This window comes from Phaethon lepturus, unplaced genomic scaffold (assembly GCF_000687285.1).
Source record: "Phaethon lepturus isolate BGI_N335 unplaced genomic scaffold, ASM68728v1 scaffold49694, whole genome shotgun sequence".
Lineage (NCBI taxonomy): Eukaryota > Metazoa > Chordata > Aves > Phaethontiformes > Phaethontidae > Phaethon > Phaethon lepturus.
In genome coordinates, this window is record NW_010533515.1 from 11,801 (window position 1) to 37,199 (window position 25,399).

General features: G+C 41.6%; 1 protein-coding gene across 1 annotated transcript in view; it reads left to right on the forward strand.

The window, feature by feature from the left end:
- Positions 1-419: 419 nt before the first annotated feature.
- LOC104619352 (phospholipase DDHD1-like) overlaps positions 420-25,399 on the forward strand; it is a gene marked incomplete at both ends in the record, with an annotated part of 39,808 nt that continues 14,828 nt past the window's right edge. The window contains 3 exons of the mRNA XM_010285199.1: positions 420-593; positions 15,537-15,665; positions 17,459-17,606. Of these exons, the coding sequence (XP_010283501.1) occupies positions 420-593; positions 15,537-15,665; positions 17,459-17,606 (451 nt within the window). The remainder of the gene's footprint in view (positions 594-15,536; positions 15,666-17,458; positions 17,607-25,399) is intronic.

A 25,399-nucleotide genomic window follows, 5' to 3' on the forward strand; every position in this document is an offset into this window, starting at 1 on the left:
CAAATGGCTGTTATCAGTCCAACTTTAGAGAGGAGGATGAGTCTCATAAAATTCCTAAATTTTTGAAAATACAAGGCAACTGGATAGGGAGGAGTATATCTCATTAAAGTTGTCCTGTTGTTTATCCTTAATAAATTTTGCAGAATCTGCATCTTTCTGTCCATCTCACATCCTCACACACACTCTAAAAACTTGGCCTTTAGCAGATTAGCGCGACTTTCACTACTCGTTTCAGTCCCACGGGAAAAGGTGGTGGTATTTCTCGAGGCATTTGTGTTACCTTGTTAGGGGTCCCAGCAGAGGGGGTGTAACTTTTTCATCAAAACTCCAAACAGAATTCCCTTTCCCTCTTATCTGCTGTCAGTTTGTGATTTGTTGCATTAAAAAAAAATAAAAAAAATCTCTTGTTTGATTTCCAGAAACAGAAAAGATCCCTGTAATGCGTGGACAGTGGTTTATTGATGGTACATGGCAACCTCTGGAAGAGGAGGAAAGTAACCTAATAGAACAGGAGCACCTCAACCGCTTCAAAGGCCAGCAGCTGCAAGAGAGCTTTGATATGGAAGTATCAAAACCTGTTGATGGGAAAGAGGGTAAGATTGTTTAGATCACTGTTTTTATACTATGTTCTCTGGACAGACAGAGTCTATTTTTCTGGAAGGAGGGTAAGATTGTTTAGATAACTGGTTTTGTAGTATGTTCTCTGGACAGTTGGGGTCTGTGTTTCTTAAGTAAGAATGTGATCTGTGATAGTTTTCCATCCGATGTAGTGGGGAACATTATTATAAGCATCAGTCTGTTCTCCCATTTTTCAGTGCATCTTGATGTTGTAGGATTTCCTGCTGTAGCATAGTTGATGAACACTGTAAAAATTATATTAATGGATAAACTTCCTGTTCCCATTTTGCTTCATGTTTCATGTCTCTTAATTGTGTTTGAAATCTCACTTCAAACTGAAATCTCTTGATGGGACGAGAAGAGTCAGTGTCGAAATGCAAAGTGGCTATTAGCTCTCTGGCCAGCATTCCTAATTCTGCCCTAAAGGGAATATCAGTTTTACAGGTCACATTTCATTTCCCATTCTAGTTCAGCCTGTGACTTTACTAGTAGTTTTCAGCTGTAGTAAATCTTGAGCATTCATTCTGTTATGGAAATCCTTATATTTTAATGACAAGGCTGAGGACATTCAGTTACTGTTCTTGGCAATCTCAGACAAATGCATTTAACATTTTTAAGAATAGCCTTCTGAAATTACTGATCTATTATTTGATGTACGCAGTTGAATTTGTTGATCAGGGTAAGTATAGCACAGTGAAAGTTCAGTATTTTTGATTTTAAACTTCACTTCTGTTTATTGCTTGTCACTTGATGAACAATCTACAAACGAAGAGCTGCAAGTACAGAGGCCTCACTATATTTTAGTAGGGGTTTGATTGTGTTATTCTTTATAAAGCAACTTATTTTTAAACCCTTTAAACTACAGCTTTGTACAGAACAGCTACAGAATGTAGGAGTGGCTGTGTTTTGGCCATGAGCATGGAGGAGTTCTTCTCTGTAAACTACATGACAACACAGGTTGATAAATTGGAAGCCAGGCAGTATTCAGGGCACTACTGTAACTACTACAAGGAAAACCAGAATATTGTTTGGAGATTTTCCAACAGTAGAGAGAGCAGTTAAGTTTCTAACTCCCCTCAAGGCTAGCAAGGACTCTGAATATTTTTGTTTCTATTTGTGCCACTTTAAAAGATCTTTTCCCCTGGCCAAACCTTCAGTACTGTCTTCTGCTTTAACAGCTCTGTCAGGCAGGCGCATAAAACGGTGTGACCCCCGAGCCACAGCACTGTGCCAGTACAACCGCCCGTTTGAAAGGCACTTCTACCTGTACTTCTGTGTGCTTGTACTGATGATTGTTTCAGCGCGCCGGTACGAAGCTCGGTTAGTACAGCTGCACCGCCCGTGAGCGCGGTGCTGTTTGCGGTGGGGCAGTGTGCTTTTACACGGCGAGCACATCCTTACGGCTGCCGAGTGCTTCCAGCCTTTGGTAGCTTAACTCCTGCGGGAAGGAAGGAAGGAAGGACGGCTTCAATGGTACTTGGGTTCTCCTTATCGAGTAAGGAAGAGAGTTCAGGGTTTCTTTAGAAAAAGTCTGGTCTGTGGAACAGAAACTTTCAGATTTAATGTAGGAGAGATTGGGGAGAGTGGTGAGAAAGATGCAATGCCTGACAGTTACGAAAAGATAAAAGATCAGAAAAAGAAAATCCAAATTCAGATATCAGTGCCTTTTCTAAAACTAAAATTAAAAAAAATAGCTGTGCATGCAGTCACTTCAAAATGGAATAAATGTCAAGTCACCAATAAGTTTCAATTATCTTTTTTTTTGTAGTAATAGGAGAGTTGCAGGAAAATTATAGCTAACAGTAAGCGTGAAAAGTGGTTTTGTCATTATACCGTGCCTCTCAATACATCTCTGATCAGCTGGCATCCTTGATAGCCATCTGCACGTGGCACAGGGAGAAGCTTTACAGCTTGTATTATCACTGGTGAAGTAAACATAATTAGTTGGAGAAGCGCTGAATTCAGTTTATAAATTTCTTAAACGCTACAGTTTGTTGTGATTGCATCCTGTATGAAACATGTTTTGGTTCCATCAAGGTTTATGGATAGCTGTTATTTAAGACTAGTGAAAGAATAGGTCTGTAAATATTCTTGGGAAGCGAAGTGACTATTCGCAATGCTATGATAAAGCATTGTAAATGATGAAAAACTAGCAATCTCTTCTAATTCCTCAGCAAAATCAATACAATCTGCTGTAACAGTCGCTTAGTTACTTAGACATAATTACTTTTTGATATGAACAAGCCAGTTTGCATGATAAATAAGAAAAACTAGCTTGTCAGCAAGCGTCTTGTTGATACTCCATCAACAAACCTGTTGGTTTGTGGTTCGACCCCAGCTGTGCCGTAAACGGTGGCAGTAGGCTGAAAAGTTAGGAGCAGGTTCCACTTTGCTGCTCCTGTTCTGGATAATTTTCTCTTATTCAGCACTGGGAGCAACATACGATACCCTGCAACTGAGTATCCGAGACTCAGTGGGCAATTTATTTGCGCTTTAAAAATCACTATTTATTTTATTGACCTCTGAAATCTTTTGGTGAAGAAAACAGAATTGCTAGCAAGTTTACTGGGTGTTCGGCACCCTCAGCTGTTGGGCAGCCTGCCCGGTGCGTTGGTGGCAATGGAATCGCCCTCTTTAAGCACAGGGCAAGCGGTGCTGCTTCCCGTCTGCTCGGATGAGCTCGTCTCTGCAAAATCTGGCAGCGAGCACTATGTATGCTACCTGTAAAGGGTAACTGCTCAGCATGCGGTGCCCATTGCTTTCCTCATATCTTTAGTTTTGGGATACACGTTAGGAGGGTACCCTTACGCCTAAACAAATGATTTTCCACTCCAGTGATTTGATGTACTAATTCTGCTCCTGGATTGCAGCACGTTAACAAGGAAATAACTAAGCTTCATCCAGGGCTTTTGTTGATGATAAGATGTTGACGAATAAATGCCTAGTCATTAAACTCTAAACCTTCCTACGAAAGTGCAGAATGCTCAGAACCTGTGCCCTATCAGTAATTAATGCCTGTGCTACCTTCCAGCGTTGTTTGGGAGCACATGAAGCTGTAAATGCTGGAGGTAACAGAAAGCATACGATGGTGTTGAGGTGAATGATTTCTCAAGTTCTGTTTTCCATGGGGCAGTTTGCAGACCACTGCTTCAGTGGGAAATCCCTCTGATCTACAGAGCAAACTGTAGTGGTATTTTGAGTTTCATCCTTACAAAGTATTCAATTTCATGCCTTGCAAAATGAACAGTGTTTATGGTGCCTGATGTCGATGACTCCTCTTGGTGTCTCATCCTCTTCAGTGGTCTGCTGAGCCGTTGGTCTCAGCAATGGCATGACTTTCCAGGTAAATTATTTGTTATGGCAGAACACCGAAATGAGGCACTGTATTTCTTAGGACTGTCCAAGCAGGTTAATGTGACCTTTAGATTTACCATATCCAGTTGACCTGGATTTGTCTCCGAGAAGGTTATGTCCCATAGGGGTTCACAGACATGGTTCCCAGGTACCATAGCTCTATTTGCTGCTTGTAAAAATTAGTCAAATTTCTGAGATTTCTGGAGGGATGCTTGGTTTTGAACGTCTTGGCATCTGTAACATTTGTAAAAGGCCAGCTACCCTGACTGGCCATCTCTGAAGTGCAACATGCACAGGAGGTTTTGGCATGTGACAGCCGACTCCCCAGACCACGGCAGAGCAGGCAGAATGTGTGCGTGTCAGGGAGCGATGCTGAGGGCGTGAGCCTCTCTCTTCATCGACTCTGCAGGGAGCTCTGCCCTCCAGACGGGCCATCGCCCGTCTCCTCCATCACTTGGCTGCCCTCAGCTTCACATCGCATCATCTGCTTTGATCCTGGCCAAATTCCACGTACATTTTTCAGTTTGAATAGTTCATTTTATTGTTGATAGATACAGGAAAGTACGTTGCTATTCTGTCTTTTAAGTCAGGGTAATCGATACAGCTACAGGAGGACACCACACTTAGGACGAGGAATTGGGGGTTTGGCTGCATTTCGACTGCTTGGTTGTGGAACTGAATGTCTGCAGCCTGGATTTGAGTTAATGAAAATCACAAATTTGCACAAAGGCAAATCTGCATATCAGCAGATTCAGGAAAGCATCTTCTGGCTTGTCATTACATAAAGTAATTTTACATAATTTTTCTGAGCGAAAGGAGAGTTGTCATTTTACAGTTGTGTTGAGAGCTTGGCGTTTGCCATTCAGGACGTTACTACAGACAGTCGAGTGATGACACCTTAAACCCCTAAATGAGACATTGCGCTGCTGTGACAGCGTATGTGGGCTTCCAGGTCTGATTTGTTGTGCTGCCGCTCTGTTGGTTGGTACACAATATTGAGAGGTTTTTGGGCCCTCAAATTCATTTGTCCAGTACTTCATAGAATCATAGAATCACAGAATGGTTTGGGTTGGAAGGGACCTTCCAAGGCCATCTAGTCCAACCCCCCTGCCATGAGCAGGGACATCTTCAACTCAATCAGGTTGCTCGGAGCCCCGTCCAGCCTGACCTGGGATGGTTCCAGGGATGGGGCATCGACCACCTCTCTGGGCAGCCTGGGCCAGGGTTTCACCACCCTCATGGTGAAAAATTTCTTCCTTAGCCCTAGTCTAAATCTCCCCTCTGTTAGTTTAAAACCATCACCCCTTGTCCTATCGCTACAGGCCCTGCTAAAAAGTCTGTCCCCATCTTTTATAAGCCCCCTTTAAGTACTGGAGGGCTGCTTGTTAGTTTTCCTCCAGATAACACTAGGTTTTTTGTATATTGGCTTTGCTTGTCCTTCTTGAGGAAAATTCATTCTTCAAATTTAACGTACATAAATTAATATCAACACAAGATGTAAGGTGACGTTTTGATCTAAATTCTTAGGTTCAAAATTTTAAATATTTGATACAAATTTCAACCCTTAAAATGTGGAAGTGTCTGGTGTATTTGTTGGACCACACTGAGAATCGGTTGTATCTCTGTGCCTTTGTGCAGAAATACGGACCTTTCTTGTATTGCATATAGCCAGTGATTACATATATTACTACTGTAAATTAATTCCATAAATATTTCTGAGAAAACCCTAGGTTGTTACACTTGTTCTGTGAAGCAATATTTCAGCCGAAACCATTATGAAGGTAATACAAAAAGGGTGTCATAATACCTTCTTAGCAGTCAATAAGCTTAAAACTTACAGAATAACATAAGGTTTAGAAACTGCTTTTTGTGCATACTTAGGCAGACAGTGAGTTCAGGACCTGTCTAAAGTAGTCTATCAAAGGAGCAGTTCTCAAGAGATTGCAGTAATATCAAGGCCATGGTAAGATAAAACAAGACCATGAACTCAGATCATAGCAGGTTCATAAGGGTTCTCAAACTAGATATTTTGCTAAGGGTATTTAACCGTAATAAAGGCAGCGATGTTCAGACCAAGAGCTTCTTGATGGAGGGTCCATCAACCAGTGTTGATTTTTCTCTCTTGCTCTGTGACTAGAGCCCACATATCCCTTGCTGTGAGTTCCTTCCTTCAGGTGCAGGGAGGCGGTCAAGGATGGACGAGCACCTTTTGTCACACAGTCTGACTCTCAGCTGGAGGTTCAACCCCTGGGACCCACAACTGCCTGGTACATGGTGATGCCAAACAGCAGAGCAGGACCTGCAAGTGCTCAGCATGCTCCTGGGGGGGTAGAGGTGATACGCCCCACTGCTCTAGGCTAGCCTGAGGGCTAATTCTGATTCTTCTGTTTGAGACCACTGAGCAGTGGTTCAAAGGGCACATCATAAACTGGTCCCCGGTACAAATAATATCCTCTAACAGCTTTAAGGTTTGCTGCTTCTGCTTTAAGAATACCTGGTTAGCTGTTACTATCGTAAATGCAGTTGAGTACCTGTCATCTGTTGCTCCAGATTTTAGGTGTATTAATTTAATTAGCTGAAATTAAGCCAAAAGCTTAATATATGTGATAGTAAGATAGGAATAGACATAGTTCATTGTATTTGCACAAAGACTTGTTCAAAATTCAGCTGCAAATTGCCCGAGCAACCTGGAAATTGGAAATTGGAAATTGGAAATTGGAAATTGGATCCAACTTAAAAAGTTCATCCTGCTCTGTGTGGGGGATTGGAGCAGACGAATTCCAATAGTTTCTTCAGAAAATAATAGTAAATAAAAAATAATTCACAGAAATTATTCTGTGATCAAGTCTGTGATTCTGTTATGGATGATTTTAATCAAAGGTAGAAGAAATCTGGTGAGTCAGAATCAGAAGGAATTTTTGAAATGCACTGATTTTGAAACTGCGTAAGTTTATTGGTTTTTCTTATGGATTTTCAGTGTGTGGTTAGATGCCACTAAACTTACAAAAGTTGTGTTTGGAATAGTTGATTTGTTTTGCCTTAGATTTCAAATATATTTTTTTTTGTTCATAAAAATTTATATTTGAATTTTTGTTGCAGCTGACTAAGTTAACCTTTAGATGGGAAAGTCATATTCATAGAATCAGAGAGTTGTGCAGATCAGAAGAGATGACCTAGTCCAACCTCCCCGCTCAAAGCTGCGGAGTCAGTGAGAGCAGGTTGCTCAGGAAGTTTCTGGTGGGGTTTTGAATATCCAACAATGGAGACTTCACAACCTCTCTGGGCAGCCTGTTCCAGTGGTTTACCGTCCTCACCCTAAAAAAGGGGGTTTTTTTCTTAATACTTTACTTGCGTTTCCTGTGCATATTCTTCTTGAGTTGCCATAGCCAGTAAACTATGTTGTAGACTAAATTATCCCATCAAGTTCCAAGTGCAGTAGCTATGAGCCTAATTTTCCTCTCCTCTAGAAAACTGATGTGCAACAGTAAGATACTTCACTTGCACCTGTATTAAGGCACCTGCTGACAGAGCTGTATAGCTGAGCGTGTGAAGGCGTGTGATCCTGGACCAGCGTAACTGTGGCAGTCAAAGTCCTTGACACAAGCACGGAATATTACCCTCTTGTGCTGGCATCAGTTAGCGGATCATAGATATTAACTGCTCCTGGTGTTTGTAAGGGAAGATGTCGTTCAGTTGCATTTCTCCCCGCTCTGCAGCAAGCGAACTGGTTTCAGGTGATCGCAGCTTAATGACTGTGTGGATTCAGAAGCCAGGCTGCAGCCTCTTGATTTCTCATTGGATTTAAATACACTCTCTTGACTATATCTGGGTTTTGAGGCTAAAACATTTTGAAATTAAGACTATTCGTATTAGTGAGGGCCCACAGAGCAGTAACACAGAAGACGTAGATCTAGTTGAAGATGTCGCTGCTCGTTGCAGGAGTTTTGGACTAGGTGACCTTTAAAGGTCCCTTCCAACCCAAACTATTCTATGATTCTATGATTTGTAGTACTTCACTTTCAGCCTTGCTCAGGAACCCCTGAAGAAGCATAAAAGTCTTCAAAAAAATATCAACCCTAATTGATATTCACCAATTCGATCAACATTCAAAAAATATCCATCATAACCGATTCAACAGCGGATCCAAGCCTCCTGTTGCGTAAGTGCCAAGAGCAGCTTCTTCCTGCTCGCCTAACTTTACCTGCTCCTTAGCAGCAGCTTTCACTTAGCTTAGCGTATTTCTTCCCTAATCACACAGCACCATCATCTAAGTCCCTGAAAAAGAATCTTTTGGACTGCTGTTCAATATTTCAGTATTCTCACGAGGAGTGAGATAGCACAACTGAAAGTCTAGTAGAAGTTGTGGACTTGCCTTACCATCAAGGGGAAGGAAGCTCAGAGGCAGAGCGTGCATGCTGTTGCATTTCACCGTGGAAGGCAGCTTCTTGAGGATTTATGGAACAGGGTAGCAGTAGGGTATTTTATCTTATCTAATTTTTAATGATCCTTTTACACTCTTGGGTGGAAATAATAGACCCGTGCTTAAAATTGAGTTGTTTGGGGATTTTTTTCAAATGTTTGGTGTATACTTAAGAAGGATTACTGTGTTCTACCCTCTACAAATAGAGTGTTTATGCTTTTGTATGAGTCTGATTACACTGTGTTCCAGCTGTCTTTTACTAATGCCTTTAAGCTTTGTTGTGATGTCATAACTGTTTATGAAGAGTGACGAAATTGAACTTGGCTAGTGTGACCTGACACCTCTGCTACAAAACCTGTTTTTTAAGTGTATATACTTTTTAAAAAATGTGCCAACTTTTTTTTTTTCTAAAAATGGTAACACTAATGAAAAAAATGACACCCCTTTTAAAAATTTTACTTTGAAGCTCAGTGTTTTTACTTTTAGTTCTCTACTACTTCCCTCCCTTCTCCCTCCCTTCTTTGTTCAAATGGAGAGGATATAAGGAGAATTCAGATGCTGCATGTCTTAAGCGAAAGCGTTCCCAAGGTACAGTAATTGTAGATTTCTTTTTTGTAGTACTCCTGGCTTAGGAAACTTTAAATTCTAGTTTGCTTGTATCAGTTAAATGTGTTAGATTTACATGCTTCCATTTCTTGAGCTGTGTTCCTGCCATTTCCTTCAAAAGGGAAGGAAGAAGCACCATAGATCTTAGAAGAAAAGTAGAAGTGTTGTGAATCGTAGAGAAAAATAGATGCTAACAGTATCGTGCAGTAATCCTTATTATAATTATTTGTGACTGTGATGAAAACTGTAAACGTTTGTTTCTTATACTCTGTATATGTAGTTTGGCTTTTTCGATAAACGCAAAGCAACATTTTTAGAATCACAGCAGGCCTGGTACAAGATCAATTATGTCAGAGAAGGAATTTTTTTGCTACTTTTTTTTGATAATGCACGCATCTTTAATTTTATGTTGTAAATTATTTTTACTGCAGCTTTTGTATGAGTACTGGAATGAAATGAGACTTTGGACATGATATAAGAAGGGGAGGCTGTATAGAATATGTGGTAAAGGCTGCTGTGTTGCAGAAAACAACTTTGAGCTTTGCAGCAGCTGATTTGTGCAAATTTGTTTCAGAAAGTAGGAGGAGATCTCACAGGAACCATTAATGATTGCAGAAGGCTCAAAAGTCCTTGTCACTGTTCGTTCTCTGCCACCGTTAAAGCCGGTAGTGATTAAACTTTTACTGACTTCAGTGACTGCGGAGCTAGACTGCTGAAAACTGCACCCTCGATTTAAAATGTAAATGCACATGGTTGGTTTAGAGTTATTCTTGTCATACCGTATATTCTTTTAGCTCCCGGGGATGTTGTGAAGTATGAGAATTTATTTTGATGTGCATAAATGTTTGCCTTTTGATTTCCTTTGATTATATTTTTCTATAGTTGGGTCCAAGTGAAAATGTCTGGAATCAAATTGTTTAATAGTAAACTTTTTCCTGGCTCTTCTCACACATGGAACTCAAGTCTGTTAAAGGTGTATAATTACTGTCTTGAGCAGTAAGAAAGGACTTCTGCCTTTTATTTTGGAATTATTTTGTTTGGGTTTTTTTCTCTACATCATGTTCAGTTGTGGTAATGAATGTGCTTGAATTAAAAAATCCAAAGTAGGTGCTTATGTAACAAATGACACTGATGAATTGCGAGGTGGTGAAGTGCAATACAAAAATGACAGCGATGTGGAACAGCCCAATTTAGTTAAGCGCAATAGCCTTTTTAATGGCTTTGCATTTGTTTTTTAAATAAATAAAAAAAAAGTTTTAAAATCTACAGCTGAACCTCAGTTTTATATACCAGAACTTCAGAGTTGTTTCAGAAAGAACAAGAGAGGCCAAATGACGCTCTCGGCTGTGCGTGATGTGGCAGGGTTTTGTGCAGAAACGAATGCTTACTGGTTTATTTTAAAACCCTTGAAAAAAAGAAGGCGGAAAAGGTTTTCGGGCAGTATGTATCCCTTCTCTGGTCTTTAGCCCTGACTGGAGTGGCAGTGCCTTTGTGGAGGAGACGGAGATAATATCAGCTCTTGGCACTTCAAAGGTGCTTGCCTCCAGATTGATTTTGACTTGAGCATAGCCGAGCTCTGGTGGTAGAGGAAAATCACCCCATGCTTTGGTCTTGGCTGGTGGATGAAAGTATCCAGCAAAAAAGAGGTGCTTACCTTAAAAGGTATTTAATTTTAAACTGTTGGCCCCATGGCACGCCATGTTCAAGTGCCTGTCTGTCTGCACTCCTTCCTGGAGGTGTTCGGCTCCCCAAGCACTTGTGCTGGGAGGATGTTTGCGCTAGCAGTGCGCATCCCCAGCTTCTCCACGGGTTTTGTGCTGTGAGCGTACAAAATAGCACAGGCTTCCTGCTCCTCAGTTTATTTTGACAAAATAACTCTCCAGTTATTTTGACTCAAGATGAGTTTCTGCAGTCTAACTGAGATCAGGCTCTTCAAGGCTTTAGGAATACGTATTCAGTTATATTCTGCTTACCTCTTCGTTTTTCATGTTTAAACTTTTTAGAGGTATTTTTCCCTCTGTGTTCCTCTATCTTGGTGAAACTGGAGGTTTGTGTGATAGTAACCATTGATTTCTTCAGCTGAAAGTTCTTTCTTGATCACTCTCACTTCCCCTGTGCTTCTCTCCGTGTTTGCATGGCTTGCTCGCTGCTGTCTAGCGTCTGGCTGTCTTCCATCTATAGTGGGGTTGTGCCTTCCACGCTACTCATACTCTAGGTGTCTGTCGTGGTTGATAGTCCTGAAAAATGTTTCATTTCTACTTTCTGGCTACAAAAGAAACCAAAACTTGGTCTCGTGTCTGTGGGCTTGGCTGTTACTCCCAAACTGGACAACTAAGCAGTGTGCAGAATACCTTGGGTTTTCTGCAACTGGGGAAGATGCACCTTTGGAGATATCTACTGAGAAAGCTGTGCATGTTGTCAGTGTCAAGGAAGTAGTTCATGTGAAAACAAAGCCGCAAGAAGTCTGATCCACAGGGAGCTTCCTGTCCTGTGGTTTTATGGGAGACTCTTCATCTTCTGTGCCTGCTGTTCAGAGATGCTGTAGCCACAGCCAGATCTCAGCGCAACTCAGCGATCTCCTAGCCTGGTGCCCTGGAGAGGATCCACAACCGTAGAAAGTGTACTCCTGAAGGATGCAGAAGGCAGAGGCGTGACCACAAAGAGCGTTGCCTATGCCATACCCACTGCCTAATCTGAATTCTGCGCCTTGGCTTCCTCAGCCACGCTACGATGCGCCTTGGTGACTTCCTGACACTGACATCTCAGTATGAACACCTCCCGAGTTGTCAATTTGAGCATTTACAGGACAGTCACTGTTTGTTCTGAAAAGGGAATGTAAATCATGTTATGTCATCATCGCCAGGAAAACATAACTTTCTCTTCCTTGCGTTCAGTTTCAAAAGAGCCGTGGCAGCCCTTGTTATCTCATACCTGGAAGTCACGGTTTGCATAGTTTGAATTTTTAGCATGCTTATTTTCAGACTGCTATCAAATCCTCCCCAAAGACACTTTTTTTTGTTCTCTGCCTCACTATTAACACACCCTGGGACCGTCAGCAGCAGAAGCTCCTTTTAGTTGGGCGCTTGAGAGCTTGAGAATCTCTTCACAGTCCTCGGTGCAGTGTTGGCCCTAATGAAAACGTACCTTACTGCAGGGTTTTTTTACCTAAAGAGTATCTCCTGTGCATAACGACAGAGAGCTGCTGTCTCTGCCTAGGTGTGCATGCACACATGGCTTGTGGATCATTTATCCCTGTGACTGGTCTCAGCCAGGCAGCTCTTCTCTCAGTTGGGTTTCTGCCATGTGTGTCTGCAAGGGAGTTTTTCTCTCCCCAGACATTGTCATCGCTGGGACAGATTCTTATGTAAGGATAGAGAAAGCACAATAGTCATCAAGTGGGGTGTCAGTCCTGTTTTGAAGGGATATTCTTGCACACCAAGAGGGCCTAGAGCTCAGGGTGATAGATTCTCCCTTATTAGGGGATTTCTGTTCCACTGGTGGGCATCACATCCAGGGTCTGAGGATGAACAGACATCCCAATGTTTATATAAATTAAAAAAGGGGAGACAAAATCTCACCCCACCTCAGTAAGAGAATGGGTTGGCCTGTGGAATGGACACACTGATCCTCAGGCAGACTTTTTAAACAGTGCATCCCATGGGATTTCAAAACAGAATGCCAAGGTAGAGCACCCAGCTTTGTTTTGAGCCAGGTGACTCTTGTTAACTTTTAAAGGAATGTGTCTACTCCTGGTTGGTAAAATAGACACCCTGGAAGTGTTATCCAAACTTTTGCAAAATACTGCATTGGCGTGCATTGGTGCCTTTGAAATGTCCTGCAAGCCACTTTTTTTCAGCAGTTGAGTCTCTCTCCTGCTGGTTTGGACTTTGCTCTGGAGTGTGCACATGGACAGGCACTCAAAAGCAAAGCAGTGAGTGTGTTGGTAAAGAAAATGTACTGAGAGATGCAAAATAAAATGTTAGTATGTCAATTAAATTGCAAAATTTATCATCTTTCTGGCAAATTGGTGGATTCACTGAAAAGTGTTGTCCATATGCATGTTCTGGATCCTGCCACTTCCCTAAAATCTCCTGATATTTTGTGGTTGAAAGAAAACTGAGAAGCAAGAACAAACACACACCTTTTATAAATATATATATATATTTTTTTTTTTACTGGGTGCTGGGTATAAAGGAAGGGTGTATAGTCCAAGTGTTGTAAAAAGTGTATCTGAACTTGAATGCAATGTGTATGTTAACAACACATCTCAGAGAGGTAAGTTACTCTATTGTCAAGAGACAAGGAAGTACGGTCCTATTGAAGGTTACTGGTAGTTTCATGTGGTGCTTGTGTTAACAGTAGACCAAAGTTTTTGGGTTCCTTTTTGAAGGCATTACTAAATATGCAGGGAAATAGTGTTGGATATTTCATTTGCAGTTCCTCAGTGCTTACATGTCTGGTAGTTGATTTTGATGTGTCCTTCAACATACGTGTTTTTGAAGAACACCGTAAAAGTTAGGAATTTGTTCTTCCCAAGTGAGAATAATTCATGCAGGGTAGGAAAAACCTATTTCTTTCTTTATATTCTTTCCAATAGAGAGGCTGGACTTGATTCCAGAAAGAGTTTGAGGATCACTTCTCCCCAAACTGCTGTTCTTCCAGTGGTAGTAGGTGACTTGGCCACGGGCCTCTCCATCTCTTCCTCTGCATGCTTTGGACATTGAGCACAACACTCTCCTAAGGTATCCAGCTTCCAGCCCTCCTCTGTCAGCTTCCCCAAGAACATATTCTGAGAGGGATTTTACAGAATACAGATGGAAAAGCTCTTAAAGACCTGTGAGACAATCCATAAAAAGTCTACATTGGTCATGGAATTGTGGATGGAGGAGATTGTGGAGACATCTGCAAGGAGGTCCCTTGCCTTTGCTGCTACATGACTATGTGCCTGCCTCTGGACATCACAGTCTGTGTTGTGTTGTCTCCAAGTCTGAAAGAGGAAGTTTTGCTGGGAATTTTTTTTCCTGCTCCAGTTCAAAATTGAGATTTCTGGACATGGATTCACCTCTGCACCCCAGGGGTGTTTATGAAAAATTAGTTTGCATGTTCATTAAGTTCTCACTCGATTGCTTCTTGCTCTGGCCAGTCATTCTCTAAGCTGATGTGTCTGCTCTTCCAAGTCAGGCTGACTTCCTTTCCTGTTCTTGTTCTGTCAGTGTAAAACAGCAATGTAGTTCTAGTTATTTTTTGTGAATCAGTTGTTTACTATAACAGAAGGGGTCATCCTTTTCTAATCCCCTTACAGACTTCATTTAGTTTTTCTTCAGACTATATCAGGTCTATCTGCCTTGGCAAAGAAACAAAAAGTACTGCAGGAGAAAGGTCACAACATCTGTCTTAACATGGCTGGTTTGTGCTGTGGCAGAGCTAAAATATGAAATCGTGACGGCTCAGGCTTTCTCAGAATGTTTTTAGAAGAGTATAAAAAATCCATTTGAGTGGCTTCAAGTAGGGGACAGATTAGAGCTCTGCTTGTTACGAAAAAAAAAACCAAACCCAAAACAACCTCTCTGGGTGTTTTCCATGACTTCAGACTTCTTAGCAAGACCAATGACAGTTAAGTAACACTTCTTTTGTCACAGGGCTATTACTGTTGTCAGCTCTCCAAATGTCGTGTATCCCACATTAGATGAGACCTAAGCAGCAGATTTCCAAACTTAGGTGAAATCCCAGTTACAAGGAATACAGCTGTGGTACTGCTTTGCTCACACAAGCTCCAAGCTTAGGTGAGGGATTCTGACTTGCATTATAACATGCCTGCTGTGCTTAATCCCAACAATCAGGCAGTGTGTCATGAGGTTGGTCCCAGAGCTCAATCAGTTCCAAATCTGGAAAATACAACAACTGCACAAAAAAAAAAGCTAGAGCTCTTAGTGGCTTTTGAAAGAGCTAGACTCTCTTCTGTGCCAGAAATTACTCATTCAGGGGCTTTCTCATTGAACTGCATTTCCAGCTCCTAGATATTTCTGAAAGGATAGAAATGCCATGGAGCCTTCTAGTAATGGAGCCTTGAAAGCCTCTGTGTTGCTGTAGTGCGCTGTAGTCTTGGTGAAAACCAGGGATCTCGCTGTACAGGACACAGGAGAGAGAAGATGGGAGTGAAATTGTGCTTTTCTAGTGAGGGTGCATGGGGCAGTCACCTGGTTATCACGCCAACCTGCAATATTTCAGGATGCTTTGCCCTGCCCGCCCTGTTTTTTATTTTCAGCTAAGGGAATATTTTGGAAACCTACCATCCCAAAATGAGGGTGGGAGGAGAATGATGCAAAATGACCTCAGAGTTGGTCTCCAAACTGCTGCTTGTCCTGGTCAGATTAATTCTAAACTTAAAAACTTTTCAAGGTAAGAAGTAATACAGATTTAGGTATAAGAGAGCTCTAGATTTTAACGTATGTGTAAATTACTCTTCTCTCTCTGTGTTTGAAGAGGCTTTTTTTTCCTCTTACCCATCTAAATTAAATGTTATTCCTTTTTGCTGCAGCTATTCATAGTCTAAAGTTGAGTCGCAACCATGTGGACTGGCACAGTGTGGATGAAGTGTATCTTTACAGTGATGCAACAACATCTAAAATTGCAAGAACTGTTACACAAAAGTTGGGGTTTTCCAAAGGTAATATTTCTCAGAGTATGTAAAGAATATTATAAATACCGGTATTTTAAGTTTGTCACTTTAACACTAGAAGGAGATTTCAAGTTTGAAGTTTTAACATGTGACTAGCTCACTTTTGCCATTGCAGTTTTACAGAAGAGTACATTAGGGTCCTTAGGCTGTTGTACATAATTGTAAGTAGATGCAAATAGGCTATGACTTATTTTTATTGCATATTTTATTATTATTTTGGATGCAGCAGTTAACATTACATAATAAGTATAAGAAAATATTACAGTGGCAGAGTCTAGCAGCTACAATATAAGAATTACATTTCCCTTTGCAACCTTAACTTCACCGCTGTGTACTTGCATACTGTGATTCATTCCTTAAATACGTGATCATACCTTCCCCTCTCGCCAGCTCTTGGTTTTTTTCTGTTCATTAAACAGACATATGAACTGAGCGGAGGGGTGAAGCATTTAGACAGAAATTGTTTCCAGTAGGAAACCAGGCTCATTTAAGCCCAAAACTACCAGTTATAAAGCCAGCAAGGCTGAGATGGTTGGAGGAGAGGATGGTCTCTCTCAAGTAAAAGGCAGATTATTGCCAACCTATAAAACTGGAACTTGTCCCCTCTGTTGTGGTGCTCCTATGCACTGCTGGACAACTACAAAAACCAGAACATGCACATCTGTTTTGTTCCTTGGTCTCTGAGGAGACAAGATCGAGTGATAGGTTTGGCTTTAATCTCCATGCCTGTGTTCTGTAATTAATACCCTCTTACCCCACAGGGCTCTTGGGTGGATACTTAATTAATGTTTGTCAAGAATTAATATAATTCAATGCTTCAGTTCCAGAAGGAATTAAGTGTTCTGTATCCAGAACATAATTTGGATAATATGTAATAAATAATAAGCAAGATCTGTCCTAAGCAATTTGGGGGGAGAAATACCGAGTAGATGCCCACTTGATAAACAAAACCTGTCCTGTGTAAAAACTGCCCTTAGCGTTTTTGTAGTGTTTTCCTCCTCCTTAAAAACAAAACAACTTGTTTGTTTCAATTTTTGTGGCGGGGAATGGTGCTGCCTTCCTCTACCTGGCCATCTGAAGGGGTTGCTGGATTCATGCAGGACCTTGGCATGTCCTCTGTATGGGTCTGTCACTAGAGGGGGATGAAGACACGCTGTGCCAGTAGGTTTCTCAAGCCGTCGGCGCAGATAATAGCCAGATTTGCCCTGGCTGATTGGTTTTCGGTTTGGCCACTGAGCTGGAGAAGGAGTGGGAAAATTTGAGGTTGGATCAGCTTGAAATAAAACAGAGCTTTTCCCTGTCAAAATTAAAAAATGTAAAACTTTTCAACCAGCTCTCTTAATTGGATCAGAGAGAATGACACCACCAGTTTTGTGGCCAGATCATTCCCATGATCCTTCCATGCTGTGGAAGTAAGCTGGAGATGTAAGGAAGTTTAATGACTGAGACGCACAGAAAAAGTGCATTGCAAAAGTAGATGGACAATTAACGCAACTGTTTTCTAAAATGTTGTTTTTCATAACGTCTCTGAAATTAGTTATCTTTACACTGGAAATGGCCTGTTAATACATTGAGTCATACAAGTAATGTCACCTACTTGCTCAAATCTCTCAGGAGTGTAAAATTGCAAATATTTAAAAATCCATGCTATTCCTTTATGTATAATCTCGTTTTCAAAATAGTTTAATGTATCGGTCTGAGACAAGTCAAGCTTCTGTCAACATATAAGACCATTGCACTTCATAGACTGTAACTGATCTAGGATAATGTTTTTTCTACAGCTTCAAGTAGTGGGACAAGGCTACATAGAGGCTATGTAGAAGAAGCTACGTTAGAAGACAAGCCACCACAAACTAGTCACATTGTGTTTGTTGTACATGGTATTGGGCAGAAAATGGACCAAGGAAGAATCATCAAAAATACAGCTATGTGAGTGCTTCGTAATATTTGCAGTACGGACTCTAGCCTGAATATAAGGCTGATGTTATAAATGACAGCAGACCCTTTGGTTTATGCTGTATCTTTTCCTGTTGCCTTCTCCTCCTCTTCCGCCGAGTCATTAGTCTCTATATTGTGGGTACTCTACTTTCTATGTTAATTTGGATGTATGGACCTAGTCAGAGCAGCTGCAAGCCAGAAGAACAAAGAGATATTCTGTTTTCATGACCAGCATTTGCAACTTTTAGGGGACTGGCCCATGAATTACTAGCTCCTGCGGTCAGTGACTTTTCTGAGCGGGGAGAGATTTTTCATTTGGTCAAAATCGAGGTGAATCTCCATTGTTCTTACTGGTTGTCAGAATAGTGGGCAAGTGAAGTGCATACTGGTAAGAGAGGGGAAACGGGGAGCTCTAGTGGGAACGTTGGCATTCCCAACAGGACAGTTACTTAATGCAGTTGGAAGCTATTGCTGTGCGACTGCTCATGGAGTTCTGTGCACAGATACCAGTTGACAAGTAAAACGTGACTGAAGGCTTACCGGATCTTTTCATTGAATGTCTTCTGTGAAGACTGGTTTGCAAATGGCTTTTGATTTGACACCTGAGCTAACTCAGAAGGCCAGTTACGGTGCTGGTGAATGGGAAGAGAAACTCCAGAGCTATTGAGAATGCTGTACCCGGAAAGATTTTTGAGTATTAGAAGAAATTGTAAAGTTGTGATGACAGCATTGTGGGGGACAAGGTGGTGTTAAGGAATGTTTCATTAGCTGAAATAAGAGGCTAAAAAAGTGTTAATTGCAGCTCTGTATTGCACAGATGGTTTAGTATGTGTGTCCCAAATAGCTCCACATTCCATCAAAGTTGACAGAAACCGTGACATACCCAGTGACTCTTCTGAAAGTGTGTGTAGAGCTGGGATTGCTGGTTTCGTGGCAAGAGCTTTGTGAACTTCCCTTTCAATCCAGACTGGCAATGTAGGTCAGTGCTTATGCGCCGTCGCTGTGGCGTGTACCATCGTGTCAGCAGGCTCTTGTGTTCGTTCAGCTCGTTGTTCCACTCTAGTGTGGTAGAGTACACCTCTTGATTTCACTGCTGTGTCGTTTGCCATCTCAAAGCAACAGCCTTCTCCTCCCCACTCCCCTTGTCCTGGCACTCCACTGCTCTTTTTTTTTTGGTGGTGGTTAAGAGCAAGCAATCAAAACCAAAGAGAAAAGGATCCACAGCCCTCCATAAAAAGCTGAAATTAGTAACCAAAATAAATGTAAAAACTTAAATTTTTGTAGGAGGCAATTACACCGGAAATGCAAATACCCTAAATGCAAGTGCTGTTTTAACAGCGATGAGAAATAAAACTTCCACCTTGGAATCGTTAAGGTTTTCTGCTTTTTCTTTCTCCCTACCACATTTTACATTGAATATACGTACAGGGGTTGTAAGGGTGGATTAACTTCAGCTCAGGACACAGTGCATAGGCGTTCATTCCATAAGAAGTCCTGCTTTAATTGGCAGCCCGTTATCTGAAATCTTTTATCTAAAAGAGAAACGAGACTTTTTGTGCCTCAGTGAATCTTGCTTATATCCTCAAAAAATATCAGTCAGTATTGCATAGCCTTTTAAAATGCTAATTATTGGCATAAATTGTGTATTCTGTACAAAATCTGCAAATGAAAGCATCATTTTAGATTGAAGTCTCTTTTTTTTTATAGCTTAAAACTTACCAGTGAGGAAGATGCCATATGTTCTAGGAAGAGATTTTAGAAGAAATGTCTGCCAGGCCAGCACAATGGCAGCTCTCACAAGCCATACTAGCACTTTCTGTTAGCACTTTCATCCGTGATACGTGTGTGGTTGTTGGGGTTTTTTGAACATTCTTTTGCATTAGGGACACAGGGAGTCAAATGTTGCCTTTTGAAAAAGGATGAAACAGATAAAGAGAAATATTTTTGACCCTTTATGCTTTAAAGTAGAAGCTAAGGAGAAAAGAGTGCAGTGTTTTTCTCCTTTTAAACGCACATTCTTTAGTAGGAAACCTGTAGTTGCAGCCATGCTAAATCTGTAAGTTAAGCCATAGGTCTGCCCATCAGTGTTACCATTTCTCTCTTCTCTCATCGGTATCTGGGCACCACCAGCAGGTGTAGAAGGCACTTTCAGCCCTCAGAGCTCATCGTTGTCTTGGGCTGCGTGCAGCTTTGAAGGCCTTGGATGTCACCTGTGATACACATGTGCTGGGGTGGGAGCCCCGGGGCAAGTGTTGAGTGTTTCCTTTCGAAATAGAAAGTTGCTTTGGTTTAGCCCCCCCGACATCTGGCAGGACACGTTCCTCCGCAGAGAGCCACCAGTCCTCTCCGTGGACTCTGGGGAGAGAACAGAGATGAGGCAGGTTGGAAGAGGCAGTCTCCATGACGCCTTGCGTTTTTTTGGTACGGAGCTCGGAGGGAATCTGGGATCTCCAGGAGGGAATGCTTGTTCAGGATCTCCAGAAGGGAATGCCTTCCCTTTCTACCACCCACAAAAAACTGTCCTGTGCATTTTGTCTTTGCCACATACAGTTATTGTTGCTTCTTTGGGGGTTCAATCTACCCTGGGATAAAATTTTTGTATTTGTTTCAACCTGTGTGAGAGCAACACTTCAGCTCATAGCACAAAACGAAAGCCTCACTTGAACGAGTGGTCTGGAAAGAAAGGTGTAAAAATACAGCTTATAAGCCAGACATGGAATACTCTCTCTGTAACCCAGGCTGGTGAGAGACCCTACCAGAGCTCGTCTGATACGCTCTGTCCTCAGGTTGCCGCCTCGAGAAGAAATTGGTGCAGCTCACATGATGCATCTGCATCATTAGGCAGATGCTGTTGGTTACGGAGGTGAAGACAGACTTCTGCTTCCAGGGTAATTTAAAATTGTATGGACTAATTTCATTAAGGAATGGAGTTCAGTGGGATCATTAGCGTGGTTAGATGCTACGGTGGCAGGGGGTCCTGTAAGTAGGTAAATGGAAAAGGTGCGTTTTATTGATGCTTGAATGAATGGGTCTTTGGTAGATGGGACGCGATTTTATTTCTTCGCAGTGTAGTTAAACACATTTATTACCTAAATGTAGCACGGCAGCTGGTACAACAAGCTGCTCCTGTCAGTGCCATTATTAACTGCAGAACTCATCTGGGAAGAGACAGTACCTCCTCCGGGCTGGAACAGTGATTCAGCTGACCCAACGTGAACAGAATAATGTGCTGGGAGCTGCTCTGGCACCGTAGGGATGACTGGTTAAGGACGAAGATATTACATTCTGTATTCCTGTGTAATATAAACTAAGACATATGGCATAAAGAGGGGTTTTTATTTGCCATCAGATGCAGTATTCTGACATTGCTAGCTTTCTGATAAGGTACAACATTAACTTAAAAATTCATTTTGGGGTGGCCTTTTAATTTTACTGTATGCTCTTTCATACTGTTAATTGGAATTTTTTTTTCACTGAACCCTAATCTCTGATTTTGTTGAACTTGCGCTTCTAGATTATGGCGGGGGGTGGGATGGGGTTTCTTGCATATATTAGATAGAATTTAGGAATGTTACTATCATGTTTCCAACCTCATTTAAAAGAAACCCTGTTGTTTTACCTGACTTAGGTAAAGGTCAGACCTTTAGGCTGGCCCTCTAAATTTCGTCAGCTCCTGTGCTTAAAAACTGAATGGAGTAACTCTTCTGTGTATTTCCATTATAGCTGTCATGTTGTGATGCTTTTTGGCTGCTCTTAACCTAAAGCTGGTATCTGTCTGCCTCTGCCTGAATCTCCTGTTTTGATTTGAAAATTGTATTTGCCTGTGCTGCTGCTCATAGCACAAAAATTGCTGTCTGCGCAAGCAAGATCATCTTGGCGTTCCATAATCACCAATTACATTTTTATTGCAAGTCCCATTAGAAAGCATTTTAATCGTGGATTATCATTATAATAATTACTTCAAAATAGCTATTTTGGTAAATTTCCAGTGGTATGCAAGCCCTTACAGAGCGCAGAGCCTCTCGGAGGCTTTTCAGTGCATTATATATGTGCTGCTAAAATCTTAAATCAAGATCTCCTGTAAAATTTTTCCTCTAATCTTTAGCTTTTCAGATATTTGTTAGTTTTGCTTATTTTCCATTTAAATGCTTGCATTGCATTAAATACATAATATGTACTTGTTTTCCATTCTTTTGTGCCGGTAATAACTGCATGTTCTTCTGAAGTTAAGTATCCAAATAGGCTTACAGGTTTCACCTTGAGCTTGTCTTGCATGCTACGTGAGAAGTTCAGCCCAAGAGGTAAAAGGTGACGGTTAGGGCATTACGTACTTTCACAAGAGCTTGTTTTGTGTGCATTTGTTAATTATCTAACACATGACTACATATTGGACGGAAGCTAGAACAGCCTGTTTAGGACTTAGATGTATCTTTAGATCTGTTCTCACTCCCATCCTCGCCCCAGCCCTCATTTCTGCCCAGTCCTGCCCCTTCCCTGCCCACACCAGCACGACTGTCTGTAGTGTCCCGTTGTAAACTGGACCACTGCAGCTGGTCCAAAAAACTGGAACCCCATCTGGAAGATGGGAGTGAGTGGCGAGGATGCAGGGGATGACAGTGGGGACGGGGAATGCCTAATCTGCTTTATGCCAAAGCCAGCATCTCGCTAAGGGGCAACCTTGCCACCGTTTGGAACGCAGTGCTGGGGAGCGAGGCACTCGCACGTGGAGCACCTGGATCACCGTCGGCTTTTCTCAGGGATCCCGTAAGCAAATAACTGAGCAGCTTGAGTTCCTTTGATCATGCAGAGTCCTGTTATTCTGGAAAAGAATGAAGTGTGAGTTGTGATCATGCCTACTTCGGTTGCATCCTAGAATTTCCATCTTTCTTCGGAAGTAAAATGAGTCTGCATATGCCCTAGAGCCGCGGTTTTAATGTGTCCTGGTCTGAGAGCAGATGAATCCTTGAGGAACCGTGGCAGAAGATGACTTGTGTCTTGCAGTTGCTCTTTGAAATCCACCTAGAGTAAGACTAGAGTTTGCAGCTAAGCTTTTGAAAACAGCCTCCCTTTCATTTCCTCTGGCTTGAACAGTTCTCAGTTTTTATTACTGAGGGCCACTGCTCTCACTTCAACTCGCCAAATTTAGCTCAAGCCAGCCCTGAGTTTCCAACAATAACTCATGGTATTATTTTCTCACAGAGGCAGTGAGTGCTGCCCTCCATTTGAGGGAACTCCAGAGTGGTGGAAGCCGTTGGGGAATGCCTTAGAGCATAATTTACCAGTTGTGTGACCAAAATCCAGGAATGGATCCACACAGTTTTGCAGGCAGTAGCGAGAGTTTAGGTTTTTTTATGGGGACATGCTATTGCCCTATCTCTTAAATCAAGAGGTCAGAGGAAGAGGTTGGCTGGTTTACTGCTTTTTAAAAACCATTCCCTTTTTCTTGTCTGTGGATCATCTGAATGAAGAGAGTCTGCAAAGATGACTTGTGAATGAAATGACTACCATCTTCAAGCCCTCAGGCATTTTGCTCCGTTACCAGCTATCGAGGTCATTTTGTAAAATTTGTGAACTAGCTGAAAGTAACTTTTTTGTAGCTCTCCAGTTTTTAATGTAGTGTTTGTGAATGCTCCACAAGAGTAAAATTAATAGCATAAAATTAAAACAACTACAGCAATAATCATAAATATGTTAACGTATCTCAGGAATATGCTTGCTTAAGCAAGGAAGTATACCTGTGAAAGTATAGTTTCATTATTTATTATTTTAATCAGAGAAAGGCAGCCAAGGACGCTTTATTTATGGTGAGTCTCAAAGTATCTCTTTTCAGGCCATTACTTCTTGCACGGAAAATAGCAATATGTCAAAATGCTTTCTAAGGTATGTGTTGCATCTGTGCACGAGTGATTTTTTTTCTTAGAAAAATCATAAATTTTAGTTGTTACCATGTGCTTCGATGCATAGATTTAAGTAATTGTTGCTCTGGGGTCAGTATTTCAACATCCATTTGTATTGGAAAGGAGGAGAATTCTTTGCCTGTTTAGATGAGGATTTATTACTTCAGTTGGTGTTAATTTAGCAAGCGAGTAGAGGGACATGCTATCTAATAAAATAGCTCAAGCTATTTATTTTTAAAAAGCCAGGAGAAGAAAAAAAAGGACTTTATAGCAGAGCAGCTAAGCATGTGTATAGCAGGTGTATACGCTGGCGTTTTGCATGTGAGCGTAGCCACATCGCTCGGCAATTACACCACAATTTTCTTTGGAATTTATAATATCATACTGTTGATCAAAATCAGTGGGAGGTGTTGTACAGTGCCATTCACTGTAAATGAGATGTGTTGCGCTGGGAATTGTTCTGCTGGTGTGTTTTAATGCCTCCATGATTCTTGCGATCAGGAGGTTGGTGTGACATTGCTGCTGTAAAACAATGAAAGAGAGAATAATTGCACCTCTGACAGTATTTGGCTAGTGATGCTGAACTGGATTGCCTTAGAAAGTTTAGCGGAAGGCAAAAAAAAAATTAAATGTTTTCATAACTACACAGATTGTAATATCAACCAGCTTCTTAAGGTTAGTGTGCAGTGCGGCGTGTTGTAGCGGAGGTGCGCACCTGAAACGCTGAGGAGCGCAGTTGCTGCGTACTTGATTTGACGTCGGTGAGGTGGCAGTTAACAAAAATTTGGTGAAACGGACCTTTTGTGCGCTTCTCCCCTAATGTGTTCTGCAAGGCATAAAGAAGATGCCCAGAGAGTTGGGTTTTGGTTTTCTAATGTACCCGAGTGCTTTTGACTGTTTGTCTGTAATCCGTTCGAGCAGAAGTTTGGGATTATTCTGCCAGAGGCTGGCCCACGTCTGCGCAACCTCAGCTGACGTGGGGGGAACCCTCCAGATCCGAGTAAAGTTACATTTTGCGTTTCACAAAATTTTGGATAAGGCACAGCTTTTAGGCAGGGGAGACTTGACGCTTTTCCCAAAAGCTTTGGCAGGATTGCTAGGCTACACCGCTTTTTCTGAACTCGTATATCTAGCTTTAAAAAGGAGACTTTTAATTAAAAAAAACCCTCTCTGTCAGTTTGCCTGTGAATAGCTTCAGTAAGACCTGGACCCTTTGGCACAGGAACAAACCCTGTAGCTGCCATGTTTGAAGACGGGCATATCAATAGCTCTAATCGCTATTTCTTCACAATGTTTATAGCTGCTACTGATGTGTAAATACTTTGGTTCCTTCATTTAAAGTAATTGTTGCTGTGTAGAATTCTGTGCTTTATTCATACGGCGTTTCTATGCTTTTACGGCTTTTAAGCCTAGCAGCTTTAGACCGCTGCTTGGCTGGTTTCCTGCTAAACTTAGTGCTTCTGAATTCATCTTGGCTGGCCACCATCTTCCTTCATGCAAAGTTAAGCTGACTTGGCGATACCAAAGAATTGTTAGCGTTTCCAAAGAATATTCATTGAGATTTCAGGTCCCGACATTTCCTTGTGCTAGTACTCATCTGATGTTCTTCAGACAGGTGTGTTTCTCCTTTGGTTACTCGGGGACTCCAGGAATGTTAATGTATTTACTGAATTTTTATCTGCTTGATAATCTAGAAATTCCGTGTGGCTGAAGTTGAGCTCTCAAGTAAGTGTCATTAGAGGTGTGTTGTGTGGGGTGGTGAGGGTTCTTTTGTGCTTTGCAAGGCTAGGTCAGTTTGGACCTTAAATCAACCCTGATATAAGCAGATCCTCCTGCTGATTTTTTTTTTCCCCCTCATCATGGGAAAGATTCTGTTTTACTTAAACC